Source organism: Nannobrachium achirus (assembly GCF_963921795.1).
Source record: "Nannobrachium achirus genome assembly, chromosome: 8".
In the NCBI taxonomy this organism is placed as follows: domain Eukaryota; kingdom Metazoa; phylum Chordata; class Actinopteri; order Myctophiformes; family Myctophidae; genus Nannobrachium; species Nannobrachium achirus.
This window is the reverse complement of record NC_137817.1, coordinates 43,074,086-43,087,298: the sequence shown is the minus strand read 5'-3', so window position 1 is coordinate 43,087,298 and position 13,213 is coordinate 43,074,086. Positions and strand designations below refer to the sequence as shown.

Genomic DNA, 13,213 nt, shown 5'->3' with positions numbered 1-13,213 from the left:
ATAATGTAATTTATGTGGCCGGATTTGAATAACAAGCGTTTGTCCTATTATGTCTTAAGTCGTGTTGGTTACTTTGTCCTGAGTGACAAATGCTCACAATTAGTCTGATGCACAGACCGACAGTTGATATTTATCAGACATCAGTACACGTAAGGACATGCAGTTAATATATCTGCCTACTAGACCTGTCTGGTGTGTAGTAAACTAATGTCTGTGACAAAGGAAGGCAGGATAAAAGAAGACCTGAAGTTGAAAAATTCATACCTTCTCAACATTTAGTTTACCTGCTTGAAACAGTTAAATTCAAGCCTTTGACTGTTACAAAGGGACTAGCATAATCTGTAGGCCTATCTTAGCATAATTTGCAAGAGGATATTTCCACTTATGCTTTCTAGAATTAATACAGACTGGAATTAATATTTAAAAACAAAAAACGTAGTTTATTATTAAAAACTACACGCAAAGTGAAGCACATAATTGTCTAACTTAAAGCATATACTGTACATAACCACAACCAAATCACAAGCTTCCCAGGTGATAGAGAAACTTGAGGAAGCACAATCTGAAATGTTCAAATGCAACTAGTAACTTGTGAAAATGTACATGTATCGTATGCTATGCAGTGAGAATTTTGTGAAGTTACAGTAATTAAATTGAGTTGCCTAATGAGATCATAGCAAGATCATGTTTCATCACGTAATTGAACAGTACTTCCAAGAGCAGGCATTATGATGGGGAGCAGTTGAAGGTAAAGCCTAAAAGGTCTCCTTACTTTGGTATTATTGGTGTTACATCGCCCCCCAGTGCTGGAAAATGTAACTGCATGTATTTCAAGCATCAGCTAGCTCCTTCAATGCTTAAATACAGTGTACACGATATCACGGAAATCACAATATGCTTCTTTTGAAGAAATTACCGCAATGTTCAACTTTCTATCTCATTGAAGAAGTCCCGTTTGAACGGAAAACATCACAAATGAAAAGAACATGAAATCACGTCCTGACACCTGATCAGTGCCTCTTTTTGCACCCCTATGGGCGTGTGCAGACCTGACACCTGAAAGTTGAGCACATCAATGTCCGACGCTCCGAAGGTCGCCTCCACCTTCACCTTCTCGTGCATGTGGAACTGGACCTTCTTGCTGGTCATGGCAATGAGACATCTCAGAAAGTCTTCCCTCATGGCGGATCGCGCACGCTGCTCCTTCTGCAGGTGAACAGAGTCCGTCTCTGATCCGGCGGAGGTCGAGATGGAAGTGGGACAGAGGGCGATGAAGCGTGGCGAGTTGGGCTCAAATCCTCGGCTGTTAGGGTCAGGTCCTCTGGGTAGGCGAAGCACGGACACGGGGGTCTTCATGCTGATTCTCTCTGCAATCAGATTGGAAAAGTGCACACATTTACGTGAAAGATATGACAATCAGTGACGGTATTTCATCTAGGGATGGTGCAATCAGGTTTTTTAGAGCTGATCACCGATCACCTAAGTCCCGACGACCCGATACCAATCAAATTGATTGCCCCACTTGATCGAATCGGTGATTGATTGAATCAATCACCGACTCGATCAAGTGGGGCATTATTATTATTAATTATTAAGGCTGTCAATCGATTAAAATATTGAATCTGATTAATCACATGAAAATGTTAGTTTTAGGGATATTCCACCAAATGAAAAACAAAAAGCAAAAAATAATTCCCATTCAGACAGTAGGCCTATACTATAGCAATATTGTCTGCTCTTCATTATTTTCAAGACAGAAAACAACCCATGTCACGCTTTCAATTATATTCAATAACATTTCTGCATACTTGGTTAATAGCATGTTTCTTTAAAAGCAGAATCAATAATAGGACTATTTAATTTAGGCACAGTGATTTGGAGGAGAAGATAATCAAGAAATGTATCGTTGGCTGCTGTTGTGTTGCCAAATCCGTTTATTAAAAGCGACTTTAGGATTGTTTATCTGTAAAGTATATTGTACTAATTTGGGGTCCTTGCTCTTGGCATGAAAATGTTTGAGACTAAGAGGAACTATTAAGTCACAGGCAAGCATAAATCACTGACCTTTCAAACAGTAGTGATGTGTACTGTGGGCACCGAAATGCATAGACATCATACCTAACCAAATTCTACTGATCTTTAAAATCAATATTTTCTATTTCAATCTCACAATTTTTTTTTTCACCCAGTGTCAATTGTCTAATGTAATCCTGGGAGGGAGAGCAACGGACTGATCTCATGCTTCCTTCTATGGATGAGGAGTTCAAGCTGCTTCTTTTCACCTGACAGAGGGGAGTTTCTCCGGTTGGACGTAGCGCGTGGAACTCCACACAGAAAGGCACTTTCACCAACCCCACCTAAGGTGTGGGCGCTGATGACGCAGAGGAGAGAACACGCCCCAGCGCCCACAGCGTCCCCAGCTGGAATCGAACCCAGGACCTTCTAGCTGTGAGGCGACAGCGCTACCGACTGTACCACCCACGCCGTATAAAATCAATATTAAAACTGCAGGTTACTACAGATTCTGTCCAGTGGACGGACGCATGATATAATTATTTATTTATTGATGAATTTGTTTTTGTACTAAGAGAGAATTATGGAAAGATTTCGCCCCCAATTCAGATTCAGGATTTTTTACAGTATTAATATGTGAATGTAACCATGATTATAGCACTAACACAGGTTTAACATTGCAATCTCTCAAAAACGACACCTTTTATTAGCTCACATTGAAAATCTAGCAACATCACTGCTATAGGTTAGGGGTAGGCAACCTTAGGCACGGGTGCCAAGTCTGCCAACATTGGCATAGGGGAAGTTGATCATTGGCACACTGGCCTAAGTGTGAAAGAGAGGTTTCTTCTTCTTTCTCTTAAAATGTATTATATTTATTTAAAAAAAGCATAGAGGGAGTCGGGGAGATACTGTAGGTGTCATAGTTTAAAAACTGAGTATCATAGTTATGTATAGCCTATGGACAATCAAAATCAGTTGGAAATATGTAATTTCGTTAGATATGGTGTCATAATTAAACTTAATGTTGACATGGAACACTGACTATCAAGAAAATTAAAACATGGAAATTCATGTCAAAAAGGTTGCCGACCCTTTATATTATGGACGCTCATAGCCGTTGATGCTTGTTACACACGCATCAACGTGTAAACTAACAGCAGGTAGGCAAATGTTATGAATTCAATTACCTATCAATAGCAATGTTACGTTAGCAACTGCTGCTGATAAAAAAAAGTTTTCCGACTGAAAAAGCACACAGCTGCCTCTTAACTGCTCGTTCGTAAATAAGCCACACTGAATGCACTCTACAACGTCACCGCCCATTGCACTCACTACACTGACCACACACCTGGTGCGCATTTCCGAACACACCCATGGGTTTTACTACAAGGGGGTATGAGTTAACTCACTAGAAGTGATTTAAATTCGGGACATTAGAGCATTAAGTACCATGCATAGTAGTACATAAGGACCAGGGGAAATACACAAGCGACGGAGGGTGAGAGAGATTTCATCCGTTTGATCCGGTCTGACTCCCAGTACGTAATACTCTGCATGATTTAGGTCTGTATACGGACCCTTACGTACAGCACCAAACTGGTCGGACTGAACGTACAAGATGTATCCGTAGCAAGAAGTACCCACGGCCTTTTCCTGTGTTCTGTTGAATTTTGTGCATGTTTGATACCTTTATCAGGCTTGCTTTACTAGCATGGGTACAATTTCAGCCTTAAAATGCCAAATGTAGGTGTACAGATTAAATGGGACCGTACCTATGTTCCCCACTTTCTTACCACCTAAACCTAAACCTAACCCCAACCCTAACCTCAGTCAAACTAATGCAGGTTAACCTGTGGGGAACATAGGGTGGACCCCGATTAAATGACATCCTTAATAATGACTTATCTGGGGGTCCTCCCCCAGAAAATATTTAACATAGTAGATGTAATTGCCAATCATCCTGGCAAATCCAGGAGCATTGACAAGCCTGCCCAATGAGCATGGAGAATTTGGCGAGTTGGATTTTTGGCAACGTGACCTGTTACCCTGAGGGCAATCTCTCGAGACGGAGTCAAGGAAGAATCATTAAAAAAAACCTAGTTTGACCCCTCACATGCTACTTAAAGCATATTTATTTTGGTGTGTTTTATCCTGTATAGTTAATTTAATGGGACTCCAACTTTCAACAGCTGTAACGGATTCTCCTAGGGAAACTGAATTTCAGTCTTTGTGAAATGTGTTACTAGACACCTTTACAAACACATTGGTGAAGAAATGTTTTGGTAAGGAATTTATTCCAGGACTTTTTACAGTATTCCCTTCTTATATGCCATGGTCCCAGCCTATTGGTTGCATTGAGATTTGATCTTTGTTTGTTGGGGCCTTAATCTTTTAGTATTGATTGTTATTGTCTTTAAAAAAAAACTTGTGTTGGGGGAACTTCTAAAGTCTCAAAACCTTGTTGTCGAGCTTGTTTGTGGGGAACCTAATTTTACATGGTACAGAGTATTTCAATTTTCCTCGAATTCCTCAAGGTGGCGTTGTCTGATGATAATGGTAATTTGGTTAATGCTAAGCTGCACCAGGTCACACATAGGATAACATCAATTACAAAAGCATTAAAAGGGAGGGAAAAAATGGCGAAAAACAACTGAAGGGGGCTTATTATTAGTCTAATTACCTGTATCAAGTAGCAGCCATCTGAAGGTGACTTTTCAGACCAATTTTGAAGGAGGCTAATTTGCACAAAGGACTGCAAATCAACATGTCCTTGGTTCGAACTCCCTTTGATCCGACCACCTAATGGGGCAATCCCCATGTTCTATCCGTCTGTCTTTCAATGTTATATTTGATACATGAATTGGTTCCTGTGTAAAGAAGACGTAAAGCTTACAAGGATCTCCTTTTAGTTGACCTTGGCTTGTACCAGTGATTTGTGCTGTCATGAAACTGTACTTTTTTCTGCAAATACATTCTGAAATCAATCAATCAAACCTTTTTCCACCACTGGTTGCAAGTAGCAACATCAATGTGTGAATATTAGGGTTGCCAACCGTCCCGTATTAGCCGGGACGCCCCGTATTCTGACTGAAAGAGGCGCGTCCCGTAAGGGACGTCGCTTGTCCCGGTAAAGGGACTCTGCACATAAAATATAGGTCTATATTTTTCTGTGCATGCGCCAGGCATCGTCTGCCTGCCTTGGTGTGTGTGCTGTGTGTAGGGCTCTAGGACCCTGGGGGTGCCTTAGCTCTGGTCCATCGCTTTCACCTCCCGCATTGCTCCCGGTGAAGCTCTGACAGACCCGTCGGGAAACGCATGGACTCGAGATTGTCGGCCCCGCCGAGCGCTCAATACTAGTGAAAATAAACAAAACCGTTTCACTACTCACCAAACCAAAGGTCGTTTTGCGCTGTTGAAAGTCTATTCTCCGCGGTGGTGAACCCCTCAGCACCCCACCTACTCTGTAAAATACATTATTTTTGTCATGAAATAAAGTGCATCCAACTCGACCGCCGCTTATTTCCGGGTTGTGAACCATTGTATCTGCGGTGGCCGCTAGGTGGCTCGAGGTGGGTGCGTTTTTTTTCTTGACAAAAATAATGTATTTTACAGAGTAGGTGGGGTGCTGAGGGGTTCACCACCGCGGAGAATAGACTTTCAACAGCGCAAAACGACCTTTGGTTTGGTGAGTAGTGAAACGGTTTTGTTTATTTTCACTAGTATTGAGCGCTCGGCGGGGCCGACAATCTCGAGTCCATGCGTTTCCCGACGGGTCTGTCAGAGCTTCACCGGGAGCAATGCGGGAGGTGAAAGCGATGGACCAGAGCTAGGGGTGCCTCGTCACGTACGTGCGTGCTGCACTGCTGCGTGCGTCCTTGTGTAACATGAACTGCTGTGCGTTGTTGAATGTCAGCCAGCGCGAGTGACACAAAACTAAAGTTGCAAGTTGCAACTAACATTTCTCTACCGAAAATAAGTAGCCTACCTGCATGTGAGATGAGGTTTGTTAGCCAAAGCTCGGTGAGCTGTGTGTCTGTGTGTCTGTAGTCTGTATGGGGCAAAATGCTATAATACTATTTATGGGTTCTTGAGAATCTTGACGTTGAAGAGTTCCAAGCAGATTACTTGTTCCCCCCTTTCTCTGTAGCAGTATATTGATTACCAAAACATTGTGGTTCCAAAACATTTTAGCCCAAGACCCAAAAGAGAAATGACACATACCCAAACTAGTGAAAATAGCAGATCTACAAGCTCACTACACATCACTATGCACAGCTGTTGTGAGCTTGGAGATCGCCTATTTTCACTACTTCTTAAATATGTTTTCTAATTTATGGAATTTCTTAGATTTTTATTTTAGTTATTCATAAAATTACTAAATCATGAAAACAAAATGTAGGAAACAAAAAATTAAAGGACCCATAAAAATAATTCTGTGACTCACAAATGGGACACAGTGTTTGGGAACCAGTGTTGTAGACTATGTACAGAGGCATAGGGCCTGCCTCAATTGAAGTGTATCTTAGTAAAATGTAGGTCTACATGGCAAGCCATGGGTTTATTATTGGCTAGATATATCTGGTGTATGGTTGAAGCATTTAATTTCCTTATGATTATGGTATGTATGAGTAAGTGTAACCTGATGCAGATGTAGCCTGATGCAGATGTAAGACCTGTTGTGTTTGTAATGTATTGTGTGTTATACCGTAGTCTGTCTGAGTGTCTGTGCCAAAATGCAGTTTTCTATGCATTTCAGGGGTTTTGACCCCCCTCAAAACACCATTTTTTTCAGAAGGTGTCCCTTATTTGAGTCTCTGGGAGTTGGCAACCCTAGTGAATATATAGCTCACATGCTAACAGTAACAACACAACATAACGTGTCAGCTAATGATATAATTAATACACCAACAACACGTACAACCGCATTTTAAAACGTGGACGACAACACCAACGACTAACATAAACTTTAGACGTATTGTTTTGTCCAAACATAACCAACCTGACTCCACAGTGTTTTGGTTCTGTCTCTGCTCTGCTTGACGAGATGCTGCGAAAACATGGCTCAACATGAACTTCCAGTCCCAGCATACTTCGTTGCGCATAGGTGTCGAGCGCAGACATACAAACCTACGCGTAGCAGATGCGACCCTATGTGAGCTTGTATAGATCTGCTGTGTTTTTGCGCACGACACCGTCGTGCGATGGATAGAGCATACGTTAGGGCCTTCTTCTGCATTTCCAAAACCAACGTAAAAAGTGGCGCAGACCTACACGCGCCACCTAGTGTGTATATCATTGGTCTTCAATGTGAAATCTGAACCCAGGCTAATTCGCCTTATAATACACTGACTGAAATATAACATCTAACATTGTATTTAAAGAAAATAGTTAATAATAGCTATCTTCTTCTCCCCAGTGGGAGGCAAACTGGCAGAGAGTGAAACAGGTGTATTTTGATAGCCTATATAGTCTACTATAGAAAGTTGAGTTTGAATTTCTTTTTGTTTTGTGTCTGTGTTAAACAAATACACATTTACGTTTCCTTGCAACTGAACCACTTTCTACTCTTGTTGTCTATATGGGAAAGCTAAGCTCATTCCCAGTTTTTTCCCCCTCCCTCCATCTAATGCTGGTGAGTGGTGAGTGGGTGGATGGATCATGGTTCAGTTGGAGTGTTGTCTGATGCAGTTACATTGTGAGGGTGTTTTTTTGTAGGCCTAGCCTATAAAAGAAGAACACACTTGTCTTGAAGTTGTTAAGTTAGAAACTACAGGGCAACTCTTGTGTGTGCTCGCACCATGGACTTCAGAAGGCTAATCAGGACCCATGTAGGCCTACTGGTTTTCTTCTGTTATTTGGCCGGTGAGTAGAAAACTTAATTCTCCTTACTATCTGAATGGCAATTATGTATATAGGACTAGGACTGACTGCTTCTTGGATATCTCACACATTAATAAATCCTGCATAACAAATAATATTTTAACAGGATCAAACGATTTCCCATTTAAGTCAAGTTCAAATTAAGCATTAAATGCACTTCAGCCTATATCATCATATCAGTTAGCCTACACATGGCATGGCTATTATCTCTCGGTCATTTATTAGGAGTTGGTCCGTCAGAGATTGCTTTCGTGAATAAAAAAGAACAATCTATAAAATGTGTCTGAAGGGATGGGCCGTGTTTGAGCGTTCAGCACGTGACGGAAATAATGAATTCTTCATTCATTCTACAACAATGTTCACATATTTTCAGGAGTCTTTCTTTCTTTCTTTCTTTCTTTCTTTCTTTCTTTCTTTCTTTCTTTAATTTCGTGACAGTCACTCTCACTCAATACATCATTTCATTATTGTTTTCATGAGGAGGGAGGAGATAATATGCTAGACTAGAGGAAGAGCAAGAAGAAAGGGGGAAAGCACGTGATAAAACATGTAAAAAATACCCCAATCAAGAAACGCGCAGCTATAATTCATTTTATGTGTGATTATTTTTGGCTCATATCAAACTGTATTTTGAGCCAAAAAAACGAGTGGAAATGTGAGTGGCCAGTGATGGAGCCAAATAATCTTCACGTAGTATTTTGGATGTTTGAGAGGAGAGAGAGAGTAAGAGAGAGAGAGAGAGAGAGAGAGAGAGAGAGAGAGAGAGAGAGAGAGAGACAGAGAGAGAGAGAGAGAGAGAGAGAGAGAGAGAGAGAGAGAGAGAGAGAGAGAAGAAAATAAGTAGGAATGATAACAAAAACACTATTTGCGGCTTGATTGATTGATTGGTTGATTGATTGAAGAATTCATTAGAAGTTTGCAATAGAAAAAAGTAGTCTACAGTTTCATGACAGTACAAATCACTGGTAGGCCTACAAGGTCAACTAAAAGGAGATCCTAGAAAGCCAAGGCTTATTTCCACAGGAACCAAATGGTATGATAGGTCCTTTAGTGCTTTATTGTTGCATCAACAATAACAGGTCAATGTTAGGAAGCGCACTGTGTGCCATCTTGTCGCTCGAAAATCCAGTGCGCTGCGCCCCCGGTGTGCTCAGTGCAAAACACCGCGTTGACGCGCCACACTGTCAAACCAGTGTCAGGTTGCAACAGGTTCTCAACCCCAACTTCTGAGTAGAGCCGGTCGGTGCGCCGTGCGCGCTCACTCAGCACACCGGGCGCAGCGCACTAGATTTTCGAACGACAACGTAGCATTTCCGAATGAACCCAGTGTGGTGCGTCAATGTGCTGTTTTGATTGGTTGAATTTCTCGAGTCTCGACTCGAGCGCTTCTCAGCTGTGAAACAATTGTGTAGGAATGATGCAAAATGCACAGCTTGCGGCTTGATCCATGGGCTTTATTGTCAGTGTTGGGTAACGTGCGTTAGTAATATAACGCATATTACTAATATATTACCGAAATGCGGTAATGACTAATATAACGCTTTACTGAAAAAAAATCGGTGATATATTATTATAATGATAACTTCATTACTTCATTACTTTCCGCGTTACCAACCAGGGTCCCGTCACCCCCGTGACTCCCGTCGTCCCGTTTTAAGCCAATATGGTACGGATTTTTGTCGTGGGACCCAGTAGCCTATACCTCCTGTGCCTTCAGCCTTCCTATCAAGTTCTGTGGCTGCGCGCTGCTGCTGCCCCGCACAGAACGGCAGGGATACGCAGGGACGTGCAGAGAATGTTAGAGAGGCAGGGGGCTGACATGTTAGAGAGGCAGGGGCTGAGGCAGGGCTCAAGCCCCCTTTGATGTCTATGTGTGTACATGCCTGCCAGGCACTGTCGGGTGGATTGGAGTGCCTGGAAACCATTGCGCACAGCGAGTCAGCGTGCCCAGGTATTTAGAATGATTATTAGCCTAGTAAGCTACAACATTTCAACAACTGAAGGGAAAACACAGGCTAAAATGTATGCATTACTGAGAACTATCAAATGCCTGGTTTATATCTCCCACCCATGAACTGTAGCGCTGTGTTGGTGGATGTTTTCTCCGACGCACGGGCTGTCAGATAAAACATGCCCAAAACAAGAGCTATCACTCCCACAAAGTAACGTCAGAAACACAGAACACAGCAGTGTCACACAATTATAGGCCACATTTAAGAAGGTAGGTCTATTGTGTTTCATATGAAAAAACAGACAATAAAATATAAAATAAAATATATAAAATATATAAAATATAATAATAAAATATCTAGACAATTATTTGTTCAATTTGAGCATTTAATTTTTTTTAACCAAAAAGTAATAAGTAAAGTAATATTAATATATTACTCCTACTCGGGGGGTAATATGTAACGAAATGTATTACTTTAAAATCAAGGTAATGTGTAATCAGTATGTATTACCAAAAAAAGTAACGCTACCCAACACTGTTTATTGTTACACACGCATCAACGTGTAAACTAACAGCAATAGGCCAATGTTATGAATTAAATTAACTTTCAATAGCAACGTTACGTTAAACTGCTGCTTATCAGAAGGTTTTCCTTCAGTCAGAGTTCGCCTCGAGCAGCTGCGATCACTTCTCTAACGACACCCACGTGCATTTGTTGTCAGAATGAAAGTGAAAGTAAGCTGGTCTCGGTCCTCTTGAGATCCTCTTTGAAAAGCCGGCTGGTGGTAACGGCCGTGACGCAAGATTATCCTCCTAGCTCCTATTGATTGATTGATTGATTGATTGATTGAAGACTTTATTAGAAGTTTGCATAGGAAAAGGTACAGTTTCATGACGGTACAGTTCACTGGTACAAGGTCTACTAAAAGGAGATCCATGAAAAGACTAAGCTTATTTCCACTGGAAACCATTAAAGTATCTCATATAACATTGAATGACAGACAAATAGAACACAGTAGGCCTACTATGCAGTAGATATGTAAAGAAAAACAAAAAAAGAAAACAGTAAGTCTAAACAAACAGTATACAAAGAAGGGGCAGGGGAGGGTAGGGTTGGGCTAGGTTAGTTTTTTTTTCCTATCTAGCTAGCTCACACCTCATCTAGACAGGGACCCCCAAACTGATGGGGAGATAGAGCAGCAAGGGCTACAACTTGTATATTTATGTATACAATTAAAATTAGACAGCTTAATATATTCATGCTTTTATTTTAAACATAGGCTACGTAGGCTACAGCGAGTAGGGTGGCTGCACTGCACAGTTGAACCCCTAGGGGTCGCGGTCCCCCTGTTGAAGACCTCTCTGCTGGACATATGCCTATGTTGCATACTTGCAAGGTGCAGGCTACCTGACAGTAGATCGGTGTTGATCTGCATCTGCTATTTTGTATTTTCACTGGTTGGGTGCCAGGCAAACGTCTAATCTCTCTCTTGGGTCTCGACCTGAAAGGTTTGGGAACTCCTGCCTGGCAAAATACATTAAAAAAGAGAGACAGTTAGGGGTAGATTCCTCTATATATTTGGAAATTTGGAATGCTATTCTGCAGTCTGTCCATAAGCTGACTGAACATCAATTAAGTTGCAGCCTATAATTCATGTTTAGATTAGAATGATGCATGTCTTTTGAGAATTTGTGAATTTATGAATGTTCTTTCCAACCTATTAATCAAAAAATACAAAATGATTTTTTTGCATTCCAAATAATAAATTATGAATGATATATGACCAACCTCTCCCACTTTTGGCTGTACCAATGTTTAGCCTGTGTGTGTGTGTGTGTGTGTGTGTGTGTGTGTGTGTGTGTGTGTGTGTGTGTGTGTGTGTGTGTGTGTGTGTGTGTGTGTGCGTGCGTGCGTGTGTGCGCGCGCGCGTGAGTGTGCGTGTGTGTGTGTTTGAGAGAGAGAGAGAGAGAGAGTGGACTAGCCTATGTGTCCCCTACATGTACTGTATGTACGTGTGTGTGTGAATGAATGAATGAATGAATGAATGAATGAATGAATGAATTTTTATTTACGTGTCATGTCTTTACAGACCCATCCCTTACGGGATTATCAGACACCGAAAAAAAGAATGTGTGTGTGTGTATGTATGTATGTATGTATGTATGTATGTGTAGGCCTATATAGGTATGTATGCCCATGTACTGTAGGCATATATATATATATATATATATATATATATATATATATATATACAGTATGTATATACACTGTATGTATTGTTGGCCCATGTATATATGCATGTAGGTCTATGTACTTTATGTATCTACACACGCACGCATGCACGCGCGCACCCACACACATACGTATTAATGTCTTATTTCATCATTGGTGATTGTTTCCCAATGTAAAAGGATGAACAAAATCAAATACATTTTGTGATTTTTCATGACAGAAGGCCAAAGCCTGGCGATAGCAGGACATAACACAGTCAACCTAAGGTGTTGTGGACAAGGTCAGTATAGGTTAAGAATAAAACATTAATTCCTGCAAATGACATTGAATTGAAATGAATTGAATTGAATTGAATTGAATTGAAGCGAATTGAATTGATTTTGTATTTCTCTTCTACAGAAACCTATGATGCAGACACACAGTTGTGCTGTGGTCGTCATGGCAGTGAGGTGATCTTGAACAAAACGTCCATAGACCATGTATGCTGTGGGACCAACCAGTTCAACCCGATGGAATCTTGCTGCTGTGGATCTCCTCTTCGTGCAGAACCTATTTGCTCCAGTTGCTGTAAAGATGACAAGACCCAGACCCAGAAATGTTGTGGAAATGGTAAGTTGGGAACTTTGGGATTCCTTCTTGCTCACTGACCGCAGACACAGTGAGGGCATAGGAGACCAACATTCAGGCAGTTACTTAAGAACAAACATAACAAGTACAGTATGCAAGATTATCACACAGGCATAGGAGACCAGATCTGATCGTTTTCTCTTTTCCCATGTATTTCCTGGTGTTCCCCATGCACCAACCCCATCTATGGACACTGTTATACTGTTGTTGATGTTCTGACATATTATCTTGCTTATTATTGTGATGTATTATCTGCTTATTGTAAGTCACTTTGGATTAAAAGCATCTGCTGCCTAAACTGTAAACTGTAACTAAGATGTGGGCGTCGCCTTGCAAAAATGGGTCTGGAAATACATGGGAAAACAGAAAACGATTGGATAAAAGGCTTCTTATTAAAGATCATGGAGGATACAGGTAATTATAGAATGCTGCACTGTATTTAGTCAGGCGTGAGACTTCATTAAGCACTTTGTTTGTGAAATCTGAATGTTGGTGTCACTCTGCCC

The 13,213-nt window shown here is 41.1% G+C and overlaps 1 protein-coding gene across 2 annotated transcripts; it reads right to left on the bottom strand.

Annotated features, from left to right (window-relative positions):
- Positions 1–520: 520 nt before the first annotated feature.
- gemin7 (gem (nuclear organelle) associated protein 7) lies at positions 521–7,055 on the bottom strand. 2 transcript variants are annotated; one of them, XM_080731060.1, is made up of 2 exons: positions 7,007–7,055; positions 521–1,363 (listed from the first exon to the last, which is right to left on the bottom strand). In XM_080731060.1, exon 2 carries the CDS (start codon positions 1,354–1,356, stop codon positions 970–972), a length of 387 nt encoding a protein of 128 aa, XP_080587186.1. In that variant the 5' UTR covers positions 1,357–1,363; positions 7,007–7,055; the 3' UTR covers positions 521–969. The 2 variants fall into 2 exon arrangements, with proteins under 2 accessions (XP_080587186.1, XP_080587185.1); XM_080731059.1 differs by having other exon boundaries at positions 521–1,367; positions 7,016–7,052.
- Between the last annotated feature and the right edge of the window lie 6,158 nt (positions 7,056–13,213).